General features: G+C 37.2%; 1 protein-coding gene across 11 annotated transcripts in view; it reads left to right on the top strand.

The window, feature by feature from the left end:
- The window catches only part of cacna1c (calcium channel, voltage-dependent, L type, alpha 1C subunit), a 181,982-nt gene that overhangs the window by 49,094 nt on the left and 116,673 nt on the right, over nt 1-16,215 (top strand). For all 11 annotated transcript variants that reach the window (XM_073867683.1, XM_073867656.1, XM_073867681.1 and 8 more), the window contains exons 2-3: nt 12,823-13,165; nt 14,691-14,796. In XM_073867683.1, coding sequence (XP_073723784.1) covers nt 12,823-13,165; nt 14,691-14,796 — 449 coding nt within the window. The remainder of the gene's footprint in view (nt 1-12,822; nt 13,166-14,690; nt 14,797-16,215) is intronic.

Below are 16,215 nucleotides of genomic sequence, written 5' to 3'. Positions count from 1 at the left end.
TAGACTAGTCCTAGACTAAAAGAGGAGTCAAAATTGAAAAGAACTTGCTCTGACATATCTTAAAATACATCAGTTCCCTTTGTTTTGCCTCTAAATACACACAAGTAATGTTTTTAGTAAGGCATGTAAACTAAGGCCTTGTCCTGGCTTAAGCTAATCCCTCCCTGGGAAACCACTCCAAAGGGTATTTTTCACGGACAGGGTTTAGATTAATCCAGGACTAGGTCTTAGTTGTTTAAGGACATTAAAGTAGAACTAACCTTACAAAAAACAATACTGATGTGCATCTTGAGACAAAACAATGGCACTGATATATGTTAAGATATGTCAGTGCAAGGTGTTTATAAACTAATACAGCTCAAACACGCATTTTAGTCTGGGACTTAGATAAACCCTGTTCGGGAAACTACCTAAATATGTGACCCATGCTGTCTGAATGAGTCAGAATGTGCACTGTCAAATTTTGAGCTACAGCCAAAAATGAAAAATGTCAATTTTGGTCGAATTTGAGGTTTTCATAAAAATAATAACATTAAGCCCTTGTCTAGCGATCCTTATAATGCTCCAAATAGTAATTAAACATCTAAAATAATTTTCTGAGAGGTGAACCTTCCTGTTTTCTAATACAAAGGATGCGCATCCAGAGAAAAACGCTTCCCTGCCAATGACAAGTTTTTATGGCAATCCATGTTTCCGCTATTATCCATTAGGTGGTGCTCTTACCCAACTTTTAAAACACTGAAGCATACTCAGATCCAAAAACAGTAAAAACTCTGTGTTTGTTTTGATAATCGTTCTGAATCTCACCTCACAAAAGTCTTTGCAATTATCTCAGCTTTTTCTCAAAATTTTGTATTTTTGAAGAAATCTACACATATTTGAGAGGTGATAAAAAGAGAACAAATGAAGATATGATAAAAAGTTTTGGAAGAGGGTCTGTTCTTTCATTTGATATAATGTTATATATTTAAAGAAAAACATTTTCTTAAAGGCATTAATCTTTTGTGAAAATCATAAAAAATGGCAGCTTTATTTAAGACACTGGCGGAGTAAGAGCTAAAGGTGCAGTGTGTAAATTTTAGTGGCATCTAGTGGTGAGATTGCGAATTGCAACCAATGGCTCAGTTAACTGCTCACCCATCGCTTTTAAAACGGATAGAGAAGCTACGGTAGCCACCACCAGACAAACATGTCATCCTCAGAGACAACTTCGTAAAAAAAGTTTGTCCGTTAAAGCAACACCAAAGAGTTTTTTACCTTAAAATGACGTTTCCAAAAATGTTTCAGTCGTTCATCTACTTGAAACAAGGTGAACGGCACTTTCACATTTGCTTTGCAGCCCTCTATTGGCCAAAACTACACTAAAGAAGTTTCCAATCGTCGGGTCGCTGTCCTGTAGTTCGAGTGAAAACTAAAAAAACTTGCTTTACTGCAGACCTACAATCCAATCAGAGCCAGCTATGCTGCAGTATTTACAACAGTGGTAATGGACAATTACGCTTCTAACCTGAAGGGGGAGCAAAGAGCAAAAACTCTTTAGTGTTGCTATGCTTCTGTAGAAACATTGCGCCACAAAATGGCAGCTTCCATGTAAGGGGACCCTAGGTATGTAGATAAAAATGTCTCATTCTAAGGTAATAAAAACCTAAGGGTTCATTATGAAAGGTCTTTATACACCCCTGATTATTTAGTTTTGTATATTATTTTGCATTTCTGTCGAGATCCTTCTAAAAATTACACGCTGCACCTTTAAGAACGATAAGTCACGAAGACGATCTTACAAACTTCAAGTTGATTTTACTTAAAAATAACTTTGGTGACTCTATTGACTTCAAAGAGTTGAAGCTTTATCAGAATTCAACAAATCATGCATAATTTTTATTGTTGTTTAAAGGGACAATAAGTAGGATTTACCCCATCTAGTGGTAAAATTGTATTTTGCATTCAAACGAACAGTGCTCTCTAGCGCCTTGCTTTTCCAAATGCGTGTTACAACCACAGTAGCCGTTATGTAATCACTGATCTCCTTGTCCGTTTCAGCTGGTTCACAGGTTCTAAATGTAGGCTAGTGCTTTTTGTCCCTCTCTGCTATTATAGTTTATCAGTATGATGTAACGACATGGAAGCCTTCTTGGACTTACCCGTATAATGTAAATAAAGAGAAGAAATTCTTAGCTTACAAAGAAAGTCAGATCACTGGCAGAGGTCATTAGACACCAACGAGGACATATTTATGAACAAAGACATTGATTTTGACTAATAAAACACTTAAAACCCTACTTACTGTTTCTTTAATAGAGAATGTGAAAATAACAATTACTCATTTTTGAAAATTTGCTCATTGTAACTCAGTTTGCCAAGAGGGGTCAAATATGACACCTGAGGCTGAGCTCATTTGACTTAAGCCGGTTAGTTACCATCTAAAACTCTCTAGCAAACATATCAACAACAGTAAAAAAATACTGTAAATTTTTGCAACTTCATAGCCACATGTTAGCATTGTGATTGTGGTAGATATTCTAGTTTGTTTGTTTTGTTTTGCATGGGTAAACACAATCACACCACAACACAGGAAGTATTTTGTTCACGGTCTTACCTTAAAAACTTAATGCGATGACACATTCCTAGCGTAATGCGTAACATACGCTGGTTATAAACAAACAAAAATCCTGAGAAACGAAACCCTGATTTTATTAAACATTTGTAATTTAAGACCCAGAATGTGTAGGCTGCACGCATGTTTAAATCCCAAAGTACATCTGTTTGAGTCAGAGCTACAATCTCACGGCCATTTCTGGAATCTCTTATTCTCTGCCATCTACCCGTGTGTGTGTGTGTGTGTGTGTGTGTGTGTGTGTGTGTGTTTTAATGAACAATATTAAACAGACATGCTTTGAACTCCACATTGACTGATGTCTGTTTCTTAAAATAACTGGACTGTGACCTTATCTCATGATCCTGTAGTCTAAATGTTTGTGAGCAATCTATTGTAGGACTTGAGAGTGGATGGAAAGAATAAAAAACATAACACTGTGGAAGAAAGAGAAAGGGAAGGGGAGTTAACTGTTTGCTCATATAAACACAACACTGCAGACACACATTGCATTGCTAATACCTCATTTATTTTCACCTCAACACAGTCAAACCATTGTATGAAATTGATCTGATTGAATTCATTTTCAAGGTTACAGTTTTAAGCAAAGGCCTCAAGCAATCGGATCTCTTACCGTAACCAATGATCCAACCAGACATAGCACAAGTAATTTCTAGTCATTTGTTATTTGTTAGTCTGTGCTAAAAGTCAAAATGTTGTGTAAGAGGACACATTCACAGTCAAGAACATTTTTCTATTATGCTATGTGGAGATGCAAGTCAAGGTTTGGAAATAATAAAGTGTTAGGATTTGTAAAGGCAGAAGCATTTCAATGGAAACAAATTACTCTTAAAGTTAGCAAGTCAGAAACCCCATGAAATCAAATCACTATATTAATATTTCTTTTCACTTCATGTTTTTTTAAGAAAACTAGGCTTGTCTTCACAATCTTTCATCACCTCTGAAATGATGCCGACATCACCAATCCTTCACTAACCATTCTAGTATGTAGTGCTCACATTTGTGGTCCATTTAATTTCCTGCTGTTGAATATCCCATTTTTACTGGAAGGATGTCATAAAAATAATGTCAAATGTATTAGCAAGGACATCAAGAAATACATATTAAAGCAATAAGCCCCAAGAAGCAGTGGGTTACCAGTGCATAACAACGCCCCTTAGCTGTTGTAAAATGCACTGTAACCCCGCTGCTTTGCAGGGTTTATTGCTTTTATAAAACGGTTACTTCATATGCATAACGTTAGCGGGATTTCATAAAATAAAACACAAATTATATTAGTACAAATATTACTCTTCCGCCAAACAAAGTAGTTCGTCAGAATCAAGTGTGACTGAAACAGAGCGCAGTGCCCAACCAACACAGATGCAGCAAAGACACAATGAAAATATGATTTAAGACTGTGGTGTTTATTTTTATAAATCAACATTTATCTAATTTATACATTAACATTTACATCGTGCAACTGTTGAAGTGATAATCAAATATGCTTGGAAGCATGCATAACTTTAACTCTTTCCCCGTCAGCGGGTTTTTTTAAGTTGCCACCCAGTTTTAGTTGAATGCCTTACAGAAAAATGATCTTCTTTAAATAAACATAAAATATCAAATGAAAGAACAGACCATCGGCTTTCAAACAACAACAACAAAAAAAGTTTCATCCTACCTTTATTTGTTCTCTTATCACCTCTCAAATTTTCAGCTAAAAGTGGAGATAATTCCATTTTTGTGAAGAACTTTTGTAAGAGATCAGATTCAGAGCCTGATCAAAACACGCTGTTTTCAAGTGTTGAGTGAATGCGTCAGTGTTTAAGTTGGGTAAGATCGCCACCCAGTGAACAATAAACAAAACGGTGGATATCTCGTTTTGCAACGAAACTCTTCATTTATTGACATGTATCTGGATATCGCCATAATTGTGCAATTGTAGACAAATTAAAAATATGATTAAAGACTCTGGTGTTTATTTTCATAAATCAGTACGCAGCAACAGTGGCGCAGTGATACTTATGTAATGCGGTCTGAACCGTGGGTTTACCGGGGTATTTTATCACGGCTTAGAACGCGTTTCAACCAATCAGAATGAAGAAACAGAACGGGACGTTTTATAATAAATATTTTGGATGTTAAATATTCACTTCTGTCTCATGGGTTTGTGTATGCATCGGTATGTCTCAGAGGCGTACATGTGCCTCTATCTCTCTCAGGTGTGTCAATGTTTATGTTTCAGGTGTGTGTGTGTCTGTCTCAGGTGTGACTGAAAGCGTTTGTATGCCTCAGGTGTGCTTGTATGTGTTAATGGCGAATGACGGCTAATTATACGAGAACACATCCTGGGGCATGTGAACATAATGTTGCTGTTGGCTCTGTGCTTTAAGGTTTTGGTCATGTTTTGGTGTGTGTGTGTGTGTGTGTGCCGTGGTAAGAGGCTAGTGAAGCATGACCGAGGTGCTCGATCTGATAGGCTGGCTTTGATAGCAGTGATGTAATCGAACAGATGGTAATGGATGACACCTTCAGTGTGCCCCGCCCACTCACCCCACACACACACAGATATGGCAGAGTTTAGCAGTGCATCTTAACACAAGCATTGCCCTTGTACTGGATCTCATGCTTTTGCACACTTTGTTACCGCATCTCTTTCCCTTAAATTTGTGTGTGTGTGTGTGTGTGTGTGTGTGTGTGTGCCTTTGTGTAACAGAAAAATATAGACATTACTTTAAACCCCTCTGTGTATCTCATCATCATTGATCTGTCATTGGTTATTTTTCCCCAGTTGTCGAGTCTGTGATTTATGTTTTTTAGCATTGTAGTCCTAAAACTCCATTTCCCACAAGTACCTGCTGGGTCATAAAGAGCGAGTATTTCGTGTTTTATAGCTCACTGCTGCATGTATGACATCATCCATTGATGACTCAGAGCCACGTTAACCCCACACTTATAAAGTAATGATGACACTTTAATACCACAAAGCTCAACCTCATTCTAAAAGGCTTTATTTCACATTAAAATGTTTTAGTATTTATTATTATTCGTATTTTATATACCGTACTGTATTATTATTGGTCCCAAAGCATATGGTTCCGGTTGGAACACTGTAAAAAAAAAAGATTTGTTGGTTCAACTTAAAAAAGTAAGTTACCTAGTTGTCTTAAAATTTTGAGTTAATTCAACTTTAACATATTAGTTAATAGGCTTTATGCCCAGCTGCACTACTTCCTGAACTTTAGCCAGCTCCTTGTTTCCTGTCTGCCATTATTGGACAAACTGATTAATCCAGGTTTGCCTGACCTCAGTAGTCACAACAACAATAATCAGACACACCTGGATTAATCAGTTTGTCAGTTGAATCAGGTGTTTTAAATAAGGAGACATCTAAAACTTTCTGGGAGGGGGGCCTCGAGGACTAGGATTGGGAAACACTGGTCTAGTGTTACCTGTGTTTGCGAGTATATTGTAATCATTGTCGTTAGTGTTAATAAATCTGTTATTTTTATATATATACTCATCCTTCTCACCAACATTACGTAACATTAACTTCCATTTTAAAGTTGAACCAACTTTTTATATACAGTAGTGTAGAGTTGGTAGAATTGGCAGAGCATTGCTTTTGTAGTTCAAAGGTCATGGGTTTGATTCCCAGGGAACATGCGTACAAAAAAATCTATAGATTGAATGCACTGTAAGTAACTTTGGATCAAAGTGTTTGTCAAATGCGTATAAATACCTGGACAGTTGCCTGGCTTACACTTGACCTCCTTGAAGTACTGGGCCTGTGTAATGCCATATTAGCACTTTTTGGAGCCAATAACCTTAGCCAAAAACACAGTGTGACTTCATCTTTGAGGTGCAGAAAAATTATGACCTGACAGTCCTGATGGTACCGCAGAAACACACCACTAAGTTTTGACATTAAAGGCAGTGGGTGGTGGAAAATGTTACAAATGTTACTTTAAATATAAACTTCATGATTCAATGATTCAGTTAAAATATTTGTGATTATGTAAGTAAGCAACTGGCATCGTAACTAAGCAGTTGCAAAGCTGTTGTGATTTTTTTTATAGGTTTTGCTATTTCTTTAATGGCTATTATATAAAAATGCCCTCTACTGGTAGAAGCGATTACCACACCAGCCAGCCTACAGTAGTTTTAGTGGACCGGACTATCAAAAAATGGGCCCAAGTTGTACAGATACAGTATGTATACATTTGGTACCAATATGTATGTACATTTGAGTAATTATATGTACCTCTGAGGTACTAATATCAACTCTTTAGGTGCAAAGGTACACTTTTTGAAAGAGTACCACCAGAGTGCCAACTAGGGATCATTTTTTAAACATTTTTGTCTGACTACATTGAAAATAAATAAAGTCGTTGTGACCCCTTGACTGATCCCTAAGGTAGATATGACTGTACCAACTTTTTCCCTACTTTTAATAAATATGCACAAGTGTTTATAGCCTCTTAAAGGGAGGCTTCATTCAGGATGCCACATGACTACTTCACACAAGCGCAGCCATGTCCCCTGTTGCTATGGCAACGTTATGAAGTGACGTAATTACGGGACGTGAACATCATTGAAAAGCTGCAAACCCCAATCCCAGTCTTTGCGAGTTCCCGCAGTCTTTGCAAGTTCCTGCAATTTCATTGCATAAAATTGCATAAATATCCTGCAATTTCATTGCATTTTTAAGAAAACGTGCTGCAAGATCAAGGATTTTTGCCCGCAACAATCACAGAAAAACTAAATTTTTTTGGAAGGACTGGTTTACATGAACGGAACGTAACTTTTGGTCTATGTTTGTTTAATGGTCTGAGTAGTTGCTAAGCTGAATTCTTGAACAAATACCTCGTCGAAAATAACAAATGTTTTGGTTTTCTAAAGACGAGGGAAGATGTGATCGTGGATTTCCGCTATTTGATAGGAATATGGCAGCCGATCTGAAGTTAAGATTGTATACATTACTGTATATAGTACACATTTTACACAGTAACGTTAGCTAAGTGTAGTTTTTGATACGGTTTAGCTATGTAATATGAACTAAGGTAATCTATGTGTTGTTTATTTAATTTGTTATCAGAAGTAAACTACTCTAAAAGGACTTGTTGTTAATTGTTCTTTGCAGAGTTTTCCAGAAGTTAAGTTTGTTCCACGAAAGCCGTTTCTTTATGTTGTTACTGCTGAAACCGTATATATGAGCAGTGTTGGGGAAAGTTACTTTTTTAAAAAGTAATGCATTACAATATTAAGTTACTCCCAAAAAAGTAACTAATTGCATTACTTAGTTACTTTTCATGGAAAGTAATGCTTACGTTACTTTTTAGTTACTTTTGCGTTACTTTTTCTTGGCTGAGGCTTGATCCCTTTCAGGACTTGCAGCTGTTTTTTATGACTGAAAAGTTCTGCATTCAGAAATTGCATATTTCGTCACAAAAAAACGTCGAGCTCTGGCCTGCCATCTCCGTTTCTGACTCAAACTGTTCCCACACAAGCGTGTACGCATAATGTGCATAACTTTACTCGTTACTTCAGAAAAGTAATATTATCACGTAATGCACGTTACTTGTAATGCGCAACACTGTATATGAGCAAACTTTCTGGTGTACAGATGCACCGATATATCGGCCAATAATTGGTAGATTTTTTCACACTATCGGCAGATTTAAAAATAGGCAATAGTCATGGCCGATACATTCTGTCAATCAAAAGAGAACAAGAAAATGCAATTAATTATTTGAGCTCTGTGTATAAAAAATGTGAAGAAACATCACAAGTTTAATGTTAAATATTAATGGTTATTATATGAATAAATAACATTCTGAAAATGTAATCTTCATAATTTAATTTATGCAAGTTGTATCGGCAGATATCAATCTAATCCTGAGTATCGGTGGAAATATGTAATATCTCTGTCACGAGTATGTTCATAATATGCTACTGTACCCTGTTGCATTCGTAGTGTGTCTTTTCCTCCCACATACTAACAACTAAAAAACTTATTTATATATAATTTACAATATATTTTCAATGGGCTTCTTGCATTGTGGACAAGATATGCCAGAAACCATAGCATAATGATGTAAAAAACCGGAGAAATGTTTTACAGTGTGAAAAAATGCACCAATGAAAGTGCTTTACTGTACAACACAGACAGAGATAAAACAGGATATGAGAGACAGAGTATGTGACTGTAGTGATAAAATACATGCATAGATTAACACATGCGTTTGCTCGATTGCTGGAGTGAAAAAATTATGCATGCAGTATGTCAAAAAATCATTTTGCAGTGAACAATCAGATTAAAACAAACAACAAACCAGTAGAAATTGCCAAATGATTTGACATACTATCAAGCATAGTAGCATATACTTTAAATGTGACCTCGGCTATCACTCCAGCACGCAGGGAGCAATTGGGGAAAACGTGCCTAAGTTGCAACCTGCCGACCATAAGTCTCGAACCGGCAACATTTGGGTTACAAGCCCTAGTTATGAAGGTATATCCAAATCTCTGTATCTAATCAAATTCGTTGTGTTAGAGTTAGCAATTACAGCTTGTGCTGTTTCTGAGAAGTTCCTGGAGTAACAAGACAGGACGTGTGAAAGTGACAGAAAGAAGGAGAAAGACGTCTTGACATATCTGCTGAGGAAATCGATAACTTTGTCATATAGTAGCATTTCAACTGTTACTGTGATCGGTGGTTTTATTTATCCTGAATATTATTAGCATTAACATTTTAAACTTTTCTTATTTTCATTGTATACTCATCATTGCATTACATATAATAATCATCTAGTCAAAAATTTGAAGAGAAACCTAATTCTGATCCCAGATCTGTGAAAGGAGGCAACCTCTGGTGTCTCTCGTGTGCTTTCTTTTCTTTCAGATCTGCATAATATAAATCTAAGTTTATTCATCAGAAGTTTGTTTCCCCTCTAAACAGCTTTTGTACTCTTCAGAACATTTTCATTAGTAAGGTGCATTTCTGAATGTTGTATTGAGCGTTAATGTGTTTTTGTTTCTGTTTTTATTCATGTCCATGTGTGTCTGGCGATAAGGACCCTGAATTATCTGCCTATTAGAAAATACAAAGGGAGAGAGAGAGCATCTCTCAAGAAAGTGAATCCATTGTGGGTACTTAGGATGAGCAACTGAGATTTTTTTCGTTTTTGAAAGTCTCTTATCCAGAACATGGTGTTTGTACGGTAGTTAGAGAGGACATTTTAGGAGAGTCAGCGTTATATTGAAAAGAGCTCATTTTGACATGATAACAGGGACAAGAACTCTCCAGGACTCTTTACAATCTCAAACATACTTCACTAACATTAAAGTAAAACAAGACCACTTTTATTTACTGTATATAGAGAGTAGGCCTACACATCTTAAAGATAAAATGGTTTATAGTCTCTCCATTTTTGCGTTGAAAAACTACATACTTCGGGATTCAGGATTTTAACTTTTGGAGAGAGCATTTACTGATTTCATTCTTAAGTGATGCTTCAAACTAATCCAGGCTTTGGCACATTAAGTGGTTGAACCGTTTTAATGTGTGTGTGAGAGAGAGAGAGATTGAGAAAGAGAGAGAGAGAGAAAAAAGAGAAATTGTCAGGCATGTGGTATACTACTACTGTGATCTCACTCTGTCTCTTATTTCTCAGAGACTCATAGTACCGCACACACACTTTATTGCGATGGTTTATGATGGTGCTCTTTGGATTTTACACTCTTGGACTGCAGATGGAGTTGACACTATCCTGCAGGGCTGCCATGTGTGATGTTTACTGTGATGTCATAAGAGTACTGTATTTTTATTGGCTGAAACATTAGAAGGTTATAACAGTTCCATGCAGTTTATTTGTAATTGCTGGAGTAATTGTCCTATTTGGACATTTTAAACAAGGTTAATACAATTTTTATAATATTTTACAAAACAAAATGTTTTATATAATTACTATAAATACAAAATTAAAAATATAATTTAATACCAGAAGTTAATAAAAAAGCTTTTTGTTATTAGCTTTGCAGATTTTTGAGGAATGCAAATAATTCATAATATTTTTGTCTTGTTTTATATATATATATATATATATATATATATATATACAGTACTGTGCAAAAGTCTTAGGCCACCATCACCGGCTTTGTTGTTTTAGCAGAGTTTTAATGTCCATCCATATTTATATTTCACTCTTTTTTAAGATACAAACAGGAAATATGTACACAAAATGAAAAACGAAACAATTTTCAGAACTAAATGTCTTTTTCAGGCATCAGTCAGTATTTAGTGTGACCTCTCTTGGTACGAAACACATCTTGAGCTTTTTTTGAGAAGACTGAAGTCCTGAAGTCATTCGATTAGAATTAGAAATAAGGATTTAATTTCATTTAGGTTTAAAGATCCTGCAGCTATTGCTCAAGTGGAAGAGGAGTTTATCCTAAATACTTGACACTTTAGCTTATACTTTTATACTGTTTTTAATACTACATACACATTTCCTGTATTTTCTGGTTGTATTCTAATAAATATAATTATATATGGTAGCATGGGGGCCTAAGACTTTTGCATAGTACTGCATACAGTATATATAAATATCTAAACTTACTTAAATGGATAGTTCACCTAAAAATGGAAACTTATTATTTACTCACCCTCATGTTAGGGTGTTACAAACCTGTATAAATTTCTTTTTCAGCGACACACAGGAAGATTTTTTGAGCACTGTTTGTAACCATTCAGTTTTTGAGCACCATTGACCTTCATAGTATTCTTCTTCCCTACTATGGAAGTCAATGGTGCTCCTGTTTTCCGCTTAAAGGATTAGTCATTTTCTTTAAAAAAATCCAGATAATTTACTCACTACCATACTCACGTCCCGTAACCATCCAAAATGTTGATGTCTTTCTTTGTTCAGTCGAGAAGAAATTGTGTTTTTTGAGGAAAACATTTCAGGATTTTTCTCATTTTAATGGACTTTAATGAACCCCAACACTTAACAGTTTTAATGCAGTTTAAAATTGCAGTTTCATAGGACTCTAAACGATCTCAAACGAGGCATAAGGGTGCACCAGAGCGACCATCACGTCAAGAGGTAACGGATGAGGTATGCGAAACTACACCCCAGTGTGGAGAAAGAGGACCGCTCAGACGTTGATGTTTGCGGAATGATACTAATTAATGTCTTTGCGTCAGTTTATTGTTTAAAATGGCCCGCAAATGTGCGTTTTATATGTGTAATACGTGACCTTTCGACGTCATTACACAATTACCTGAGGTTGCGCTGGCGCATCACAGGACCGGAGATAGACGAGAATTTGTGGTTTAAAAGTGCATTTTTTTTTTCTTGTCAAAAATGACAATCGTTTCGCTAGATAAGACGCCTCGAGTCCTTTGAAACTGTTAATTGTTGGGGTCCATTAAAGTCCATTAAAATGAAAAAAAAAATCCTGGAATGTTTTCCTCGGGAAACGTGGTTTCTTCTGGACTGAACGGGGAGGGACATCGGCATTTTGGATGGCATGGTGGTGAGTAGATTATCTGGATTTTTTTGAAGAAAATGGACTAATCCTTTAATTACAAATATCTTCCTTTGTGTTTAGCAGAACAAAGATTTGTAGGTTTGTAACAACTTGAGGATGAGTAAATAATGACAGAATTCAATTTTTTTCCTTTAATTCAAGATATATTTACTTAATAAGCAAACTATTGTACACTAGAAGTGTTTTTTCTTAAACATAAACATCGCTAAATGTTGTTTAACTTATATATTAAGGAGGGAAAAAACTAACTTAATAGCTGCCTGGTACTGGTTATGAAAATTATTTTTGTCAGCGTCTTTTCTTTCTAGTGCTTGTTTAAAACAATAAAAACCTATAAATACTGTAAAAGATATTTGTATAGTACCAAGAACAGATGTTTTCTAAGTTGAATGTGTTATTTGTTAATTTGTTTACTGTTTTGCTAAATATTAACATCTGTTAAGTTAAATACATTTTGAAGAAACACCCATATATGTTACTGCAACAAAAAAACAGTAAATCATACAGTAGTTAAGCGAAGCGTGAAAAACAATTTGTTTGTGTGTTTTGACAGTTTTCAATGTCTTAAATGATACCGCACAACAAAAATGTCATTTCGTACAAAGTTTAAGTCGTGTGTTTAGCGTCTCCATTGCATGCTTTCATTCACCGTTTCTATCTCTCCTCTACAGGCTCCAACTACTCCAGCCCGTCGTTGGCTCCGGTCGCCAGTCTGAATGAGGATGAGCGGGTGGGGGGCGGGGGTGGGGTTCTGGGTCTTGCACCTGAACACATTCCCACCCCTGGCGCCCCCCTCAGCTGGCAGGCGGCCATCGACGCGGCGCGGCAGGCCAAGCTCATGGGCACCAGCGGAGCCCCGATCTCCACCGTGAGCTCCACGCAGCGCAAACGCCAGCACTACGTCAAACCCAAGAAACAGGCCAGCACTGCCTCCACACGCCCACCCCGAGCCCTTCTCTGCCTCACTCTTAAAAATCCCATCCGCAGGGCGTGCATCAGTGTTGTGGAATGGAAGTATCCTTTACTAATCTTTGACCTGTGCTTATTTATGTAATTTATGGCTTGTTTGAGAGGCCACACAAAAGGTTGTAAAGGCTAAAACAGTGATGTACCTTGGGGCTCGAAACTGACATCACTTTAAAGGGCATTTAATACTGTTACTGTGATTCATACGTTCATACATTTCATTTGCATTAGGTAACGGATGTTTGATTCTTAGGAAACACACATACTGACCGCAAATGTTGCTTTGGATTAATGCATCTACCAAAGACATAAATATAGGTGTAGATGTGGATCTGTGTTACATTCAGTTCCAAAAAAGGATCAAGATAAATCAAGTAGCCCCTCAAATGCCCCCTCTTTCAGAGTACTGTTAGGACAGTCTGTTCTTTTGTTATTTTTTCTCCTTACTCGGTCTCTCGTGGTTTTATGTAATAATTTTGACCCATGAGAGAGACTGTTACAAGCCCCTGACCAGTAAGTTAATGAGAATTGATTTAGGTAGGAAAATGCTTCATTCATCAGGAAATAGGAGCTCCGGCTACCCATTCACAGCGTCAGCCAAGAACTGATCACATCATCAAAGACCTTCTCGTAAATTCACAAACCGTGACGGGGGAACGGCTGAACCGAGGAGACGGTAGCAGATTTTCCCTCATTAATTTCCGTTGGACGTTTTGGAAGTTTTTACTTCTGCTAGATCTGTCCATGTGTCTTCCCTCTTGCTCACACTTGACTGGATCCGGTTCTCCGGAGACTCCATCTTTCCTGTCTTTGGCCGGGTTACCATGCCAACAGCTCCTCTCAACAGGCTGAACAGGTTCACAACTGCAGAAATATTCACCCCTCCCACATGCGCACATGCAAGTTGACCCCTCCTACAACATGCAGTCACACAACGCGCACGCGAGCAGATTTCATATATAGAACTGTTATTTATAACCTTACGGGACCCTTAAAGATAAAATTCAGTATGCAGTGGTCTGTTTTTTCTCCCACTGGGAGCCGAACTACTGGTCTACAAGCATGTTTATCTAAACGGGTTACAGGGCCTGTGGCTCTGTAATTCTGAACTAACCCCAGAGAGTAGTAACTCAAGGCCTAGACAGCAGATACAAGAGAAACATCCAGAAAAACAAGAACACATCTGTTTCTCCTCAGGACACGTGCCATGCGACTCAACACCCTTCTCGGAGAAATCCATTCCTGTAACAAATGATGACACACTTTGATTGCATTTCCAGCAGAACTGAAAGCTAAACAAACAATCTGGCGAGTGAAAAGAGAAAGGGGAGGGGGCAGAGGAGGGGGTAACGATTGTTGTCTTGATAGAGGCCAGATTTTTGACAGGTTCGGCCCCTGCATTATTAACAGACGAAAAAGAAAAGATTGGAAAGGAGCAAAAAAGGCAAGAGTGGATTTGAGCTCTTGTGGACTGATAAGAGTTCAAGTGTACAGTATCTCCAGGTCTGTACTGTCTTTTTGTCCTTGTTGTGAACCAGTTCTGATGCCATTTCCCTTAACACTGACTCTTCAGACCGTTTGAAATCATAATTTTGATGACTATTTTTGCAAACTGTGTGGCCTTAGCTGTCTACATCCCTTTCCCTGAAGACGACTCCAACGCAACCAACTCTAACCTGGTAAGAGGCGCTGTGTGCCACAACACACTTTCATAAATTAACATGATGATGCTAGTTATGATATTGATAAAGGGTGTGTGGGAGTTGTGATGATGATGATTGACGATGGTGATGATTTTGGTGATGACAGTGATGATGATTATGGTATTAAAGAAGTTGGTGGTGCAGCTGTAGTAAAGTAGTCATGGTTATGGTTTTAATGATAATATTGGTAGTATTGGTAGTATTGGTGATGGTTATGGTGTAGTGGAGGTAATGGTGATGGTGATAATAATAGGCCGATTATGGAGATGATTTTAGTGATGATGGTTGTGGTGGTGATAATCATGGAGATTGTGGTGACAATAATGTGATGGTTATGATTGTGGTGATGATTATTGTGGTAGTGGAAATGTTGATGGTCATAATAAGGAGGCAGTGATTATGGAAATGATTTTAGTGATGATGGTTGTGGTGGTGGTGATGATGATGATGATGGAGATTGTGGTGACAATAATGTGATGCTTATGATTGTGGTGATGATTATTGTGGTAGTGGAGATGTTGATGGTCATAATAAGCTGATAGTGATTATGGAAATGATTTTGGTGACAATGGTTGTGGTAGTGATGATGATAGAGATTGTGGTGACAATAATGTGATGCCTATGATTGTGGTGATGATTATTGTGGTGGTGGTGGAGATGTTGATGGTCATAATAAGGTGGTAGTAATTATGGAAATGATTTTAGTGATGATGGTTGTGGTGGTGATGATGATGGAGTGGTGACAATAATGTGATGCTTATGATTGTGGTGATGATTATTGTGGTAGTGGAGATGTTGATGGTCATTATAAGCTGGTAGTGATTATGGAAATGATTTTGATGACAATGGTTGTGGTAGTGATGATGATGGAGATTGTGGTGACAATAATGTGATGCTTATAATTGTGGTGATGATTATTGTGGTAGTGGAAATGTTGATGGTCATAATAAGGTGGTAGTGATTATGGTAATGATTTTAGTGATGATGGTTGTGGTGGTGGTGATGATGATGGAGTGGTGACAATAATGTGATGCTTATGATTGTGGTGATGATTATTGTGGTGGTGGTGAAAATGTTAATGGTCAAAATAAGGTGGTAGTGATTATGGAAATGATTTTAGTGATGATGGTTGTGGTGGTGATGATGATGATGATGGAGATTGTGGTGACAATAATGTGATGCTTATGATTGTGGTGATGATTATTGTGGTGGTGGTAGTTGAGATGTTGATGGTCATAATAAAGTGGTAGTGATTATGGAAATTATTTTAGTGATTATGGTTGTGGTGATGATGATGATGATGATGGAGATTGTGGTGACAATAATGTGATGCTTATGATTGTGGTGATGATTATTGTGGTGGTGGTGGAGATGTTGATGTCATAATAAGGTGGT

The sequence above is a fragment of the Misgurnus anguillicaudatus genome, chromosome 1, assembly GCF_027580225.2.
Source record: "Misgurnus anguillicaudatus chromosome 1, ASM2758022v2, whole genome shotgun sequence".
NCBI lineage: Eukaryota > Metazoa > Chordata > Actinopteri > Cypriniformes > Cobitidae > Misgurnus > Misgurnus anguillicaudatus.
Note: the sequence above shows the minus strand (reverse complement) of the source record. Positions and strands in the feature narration are given on the sequence as shown.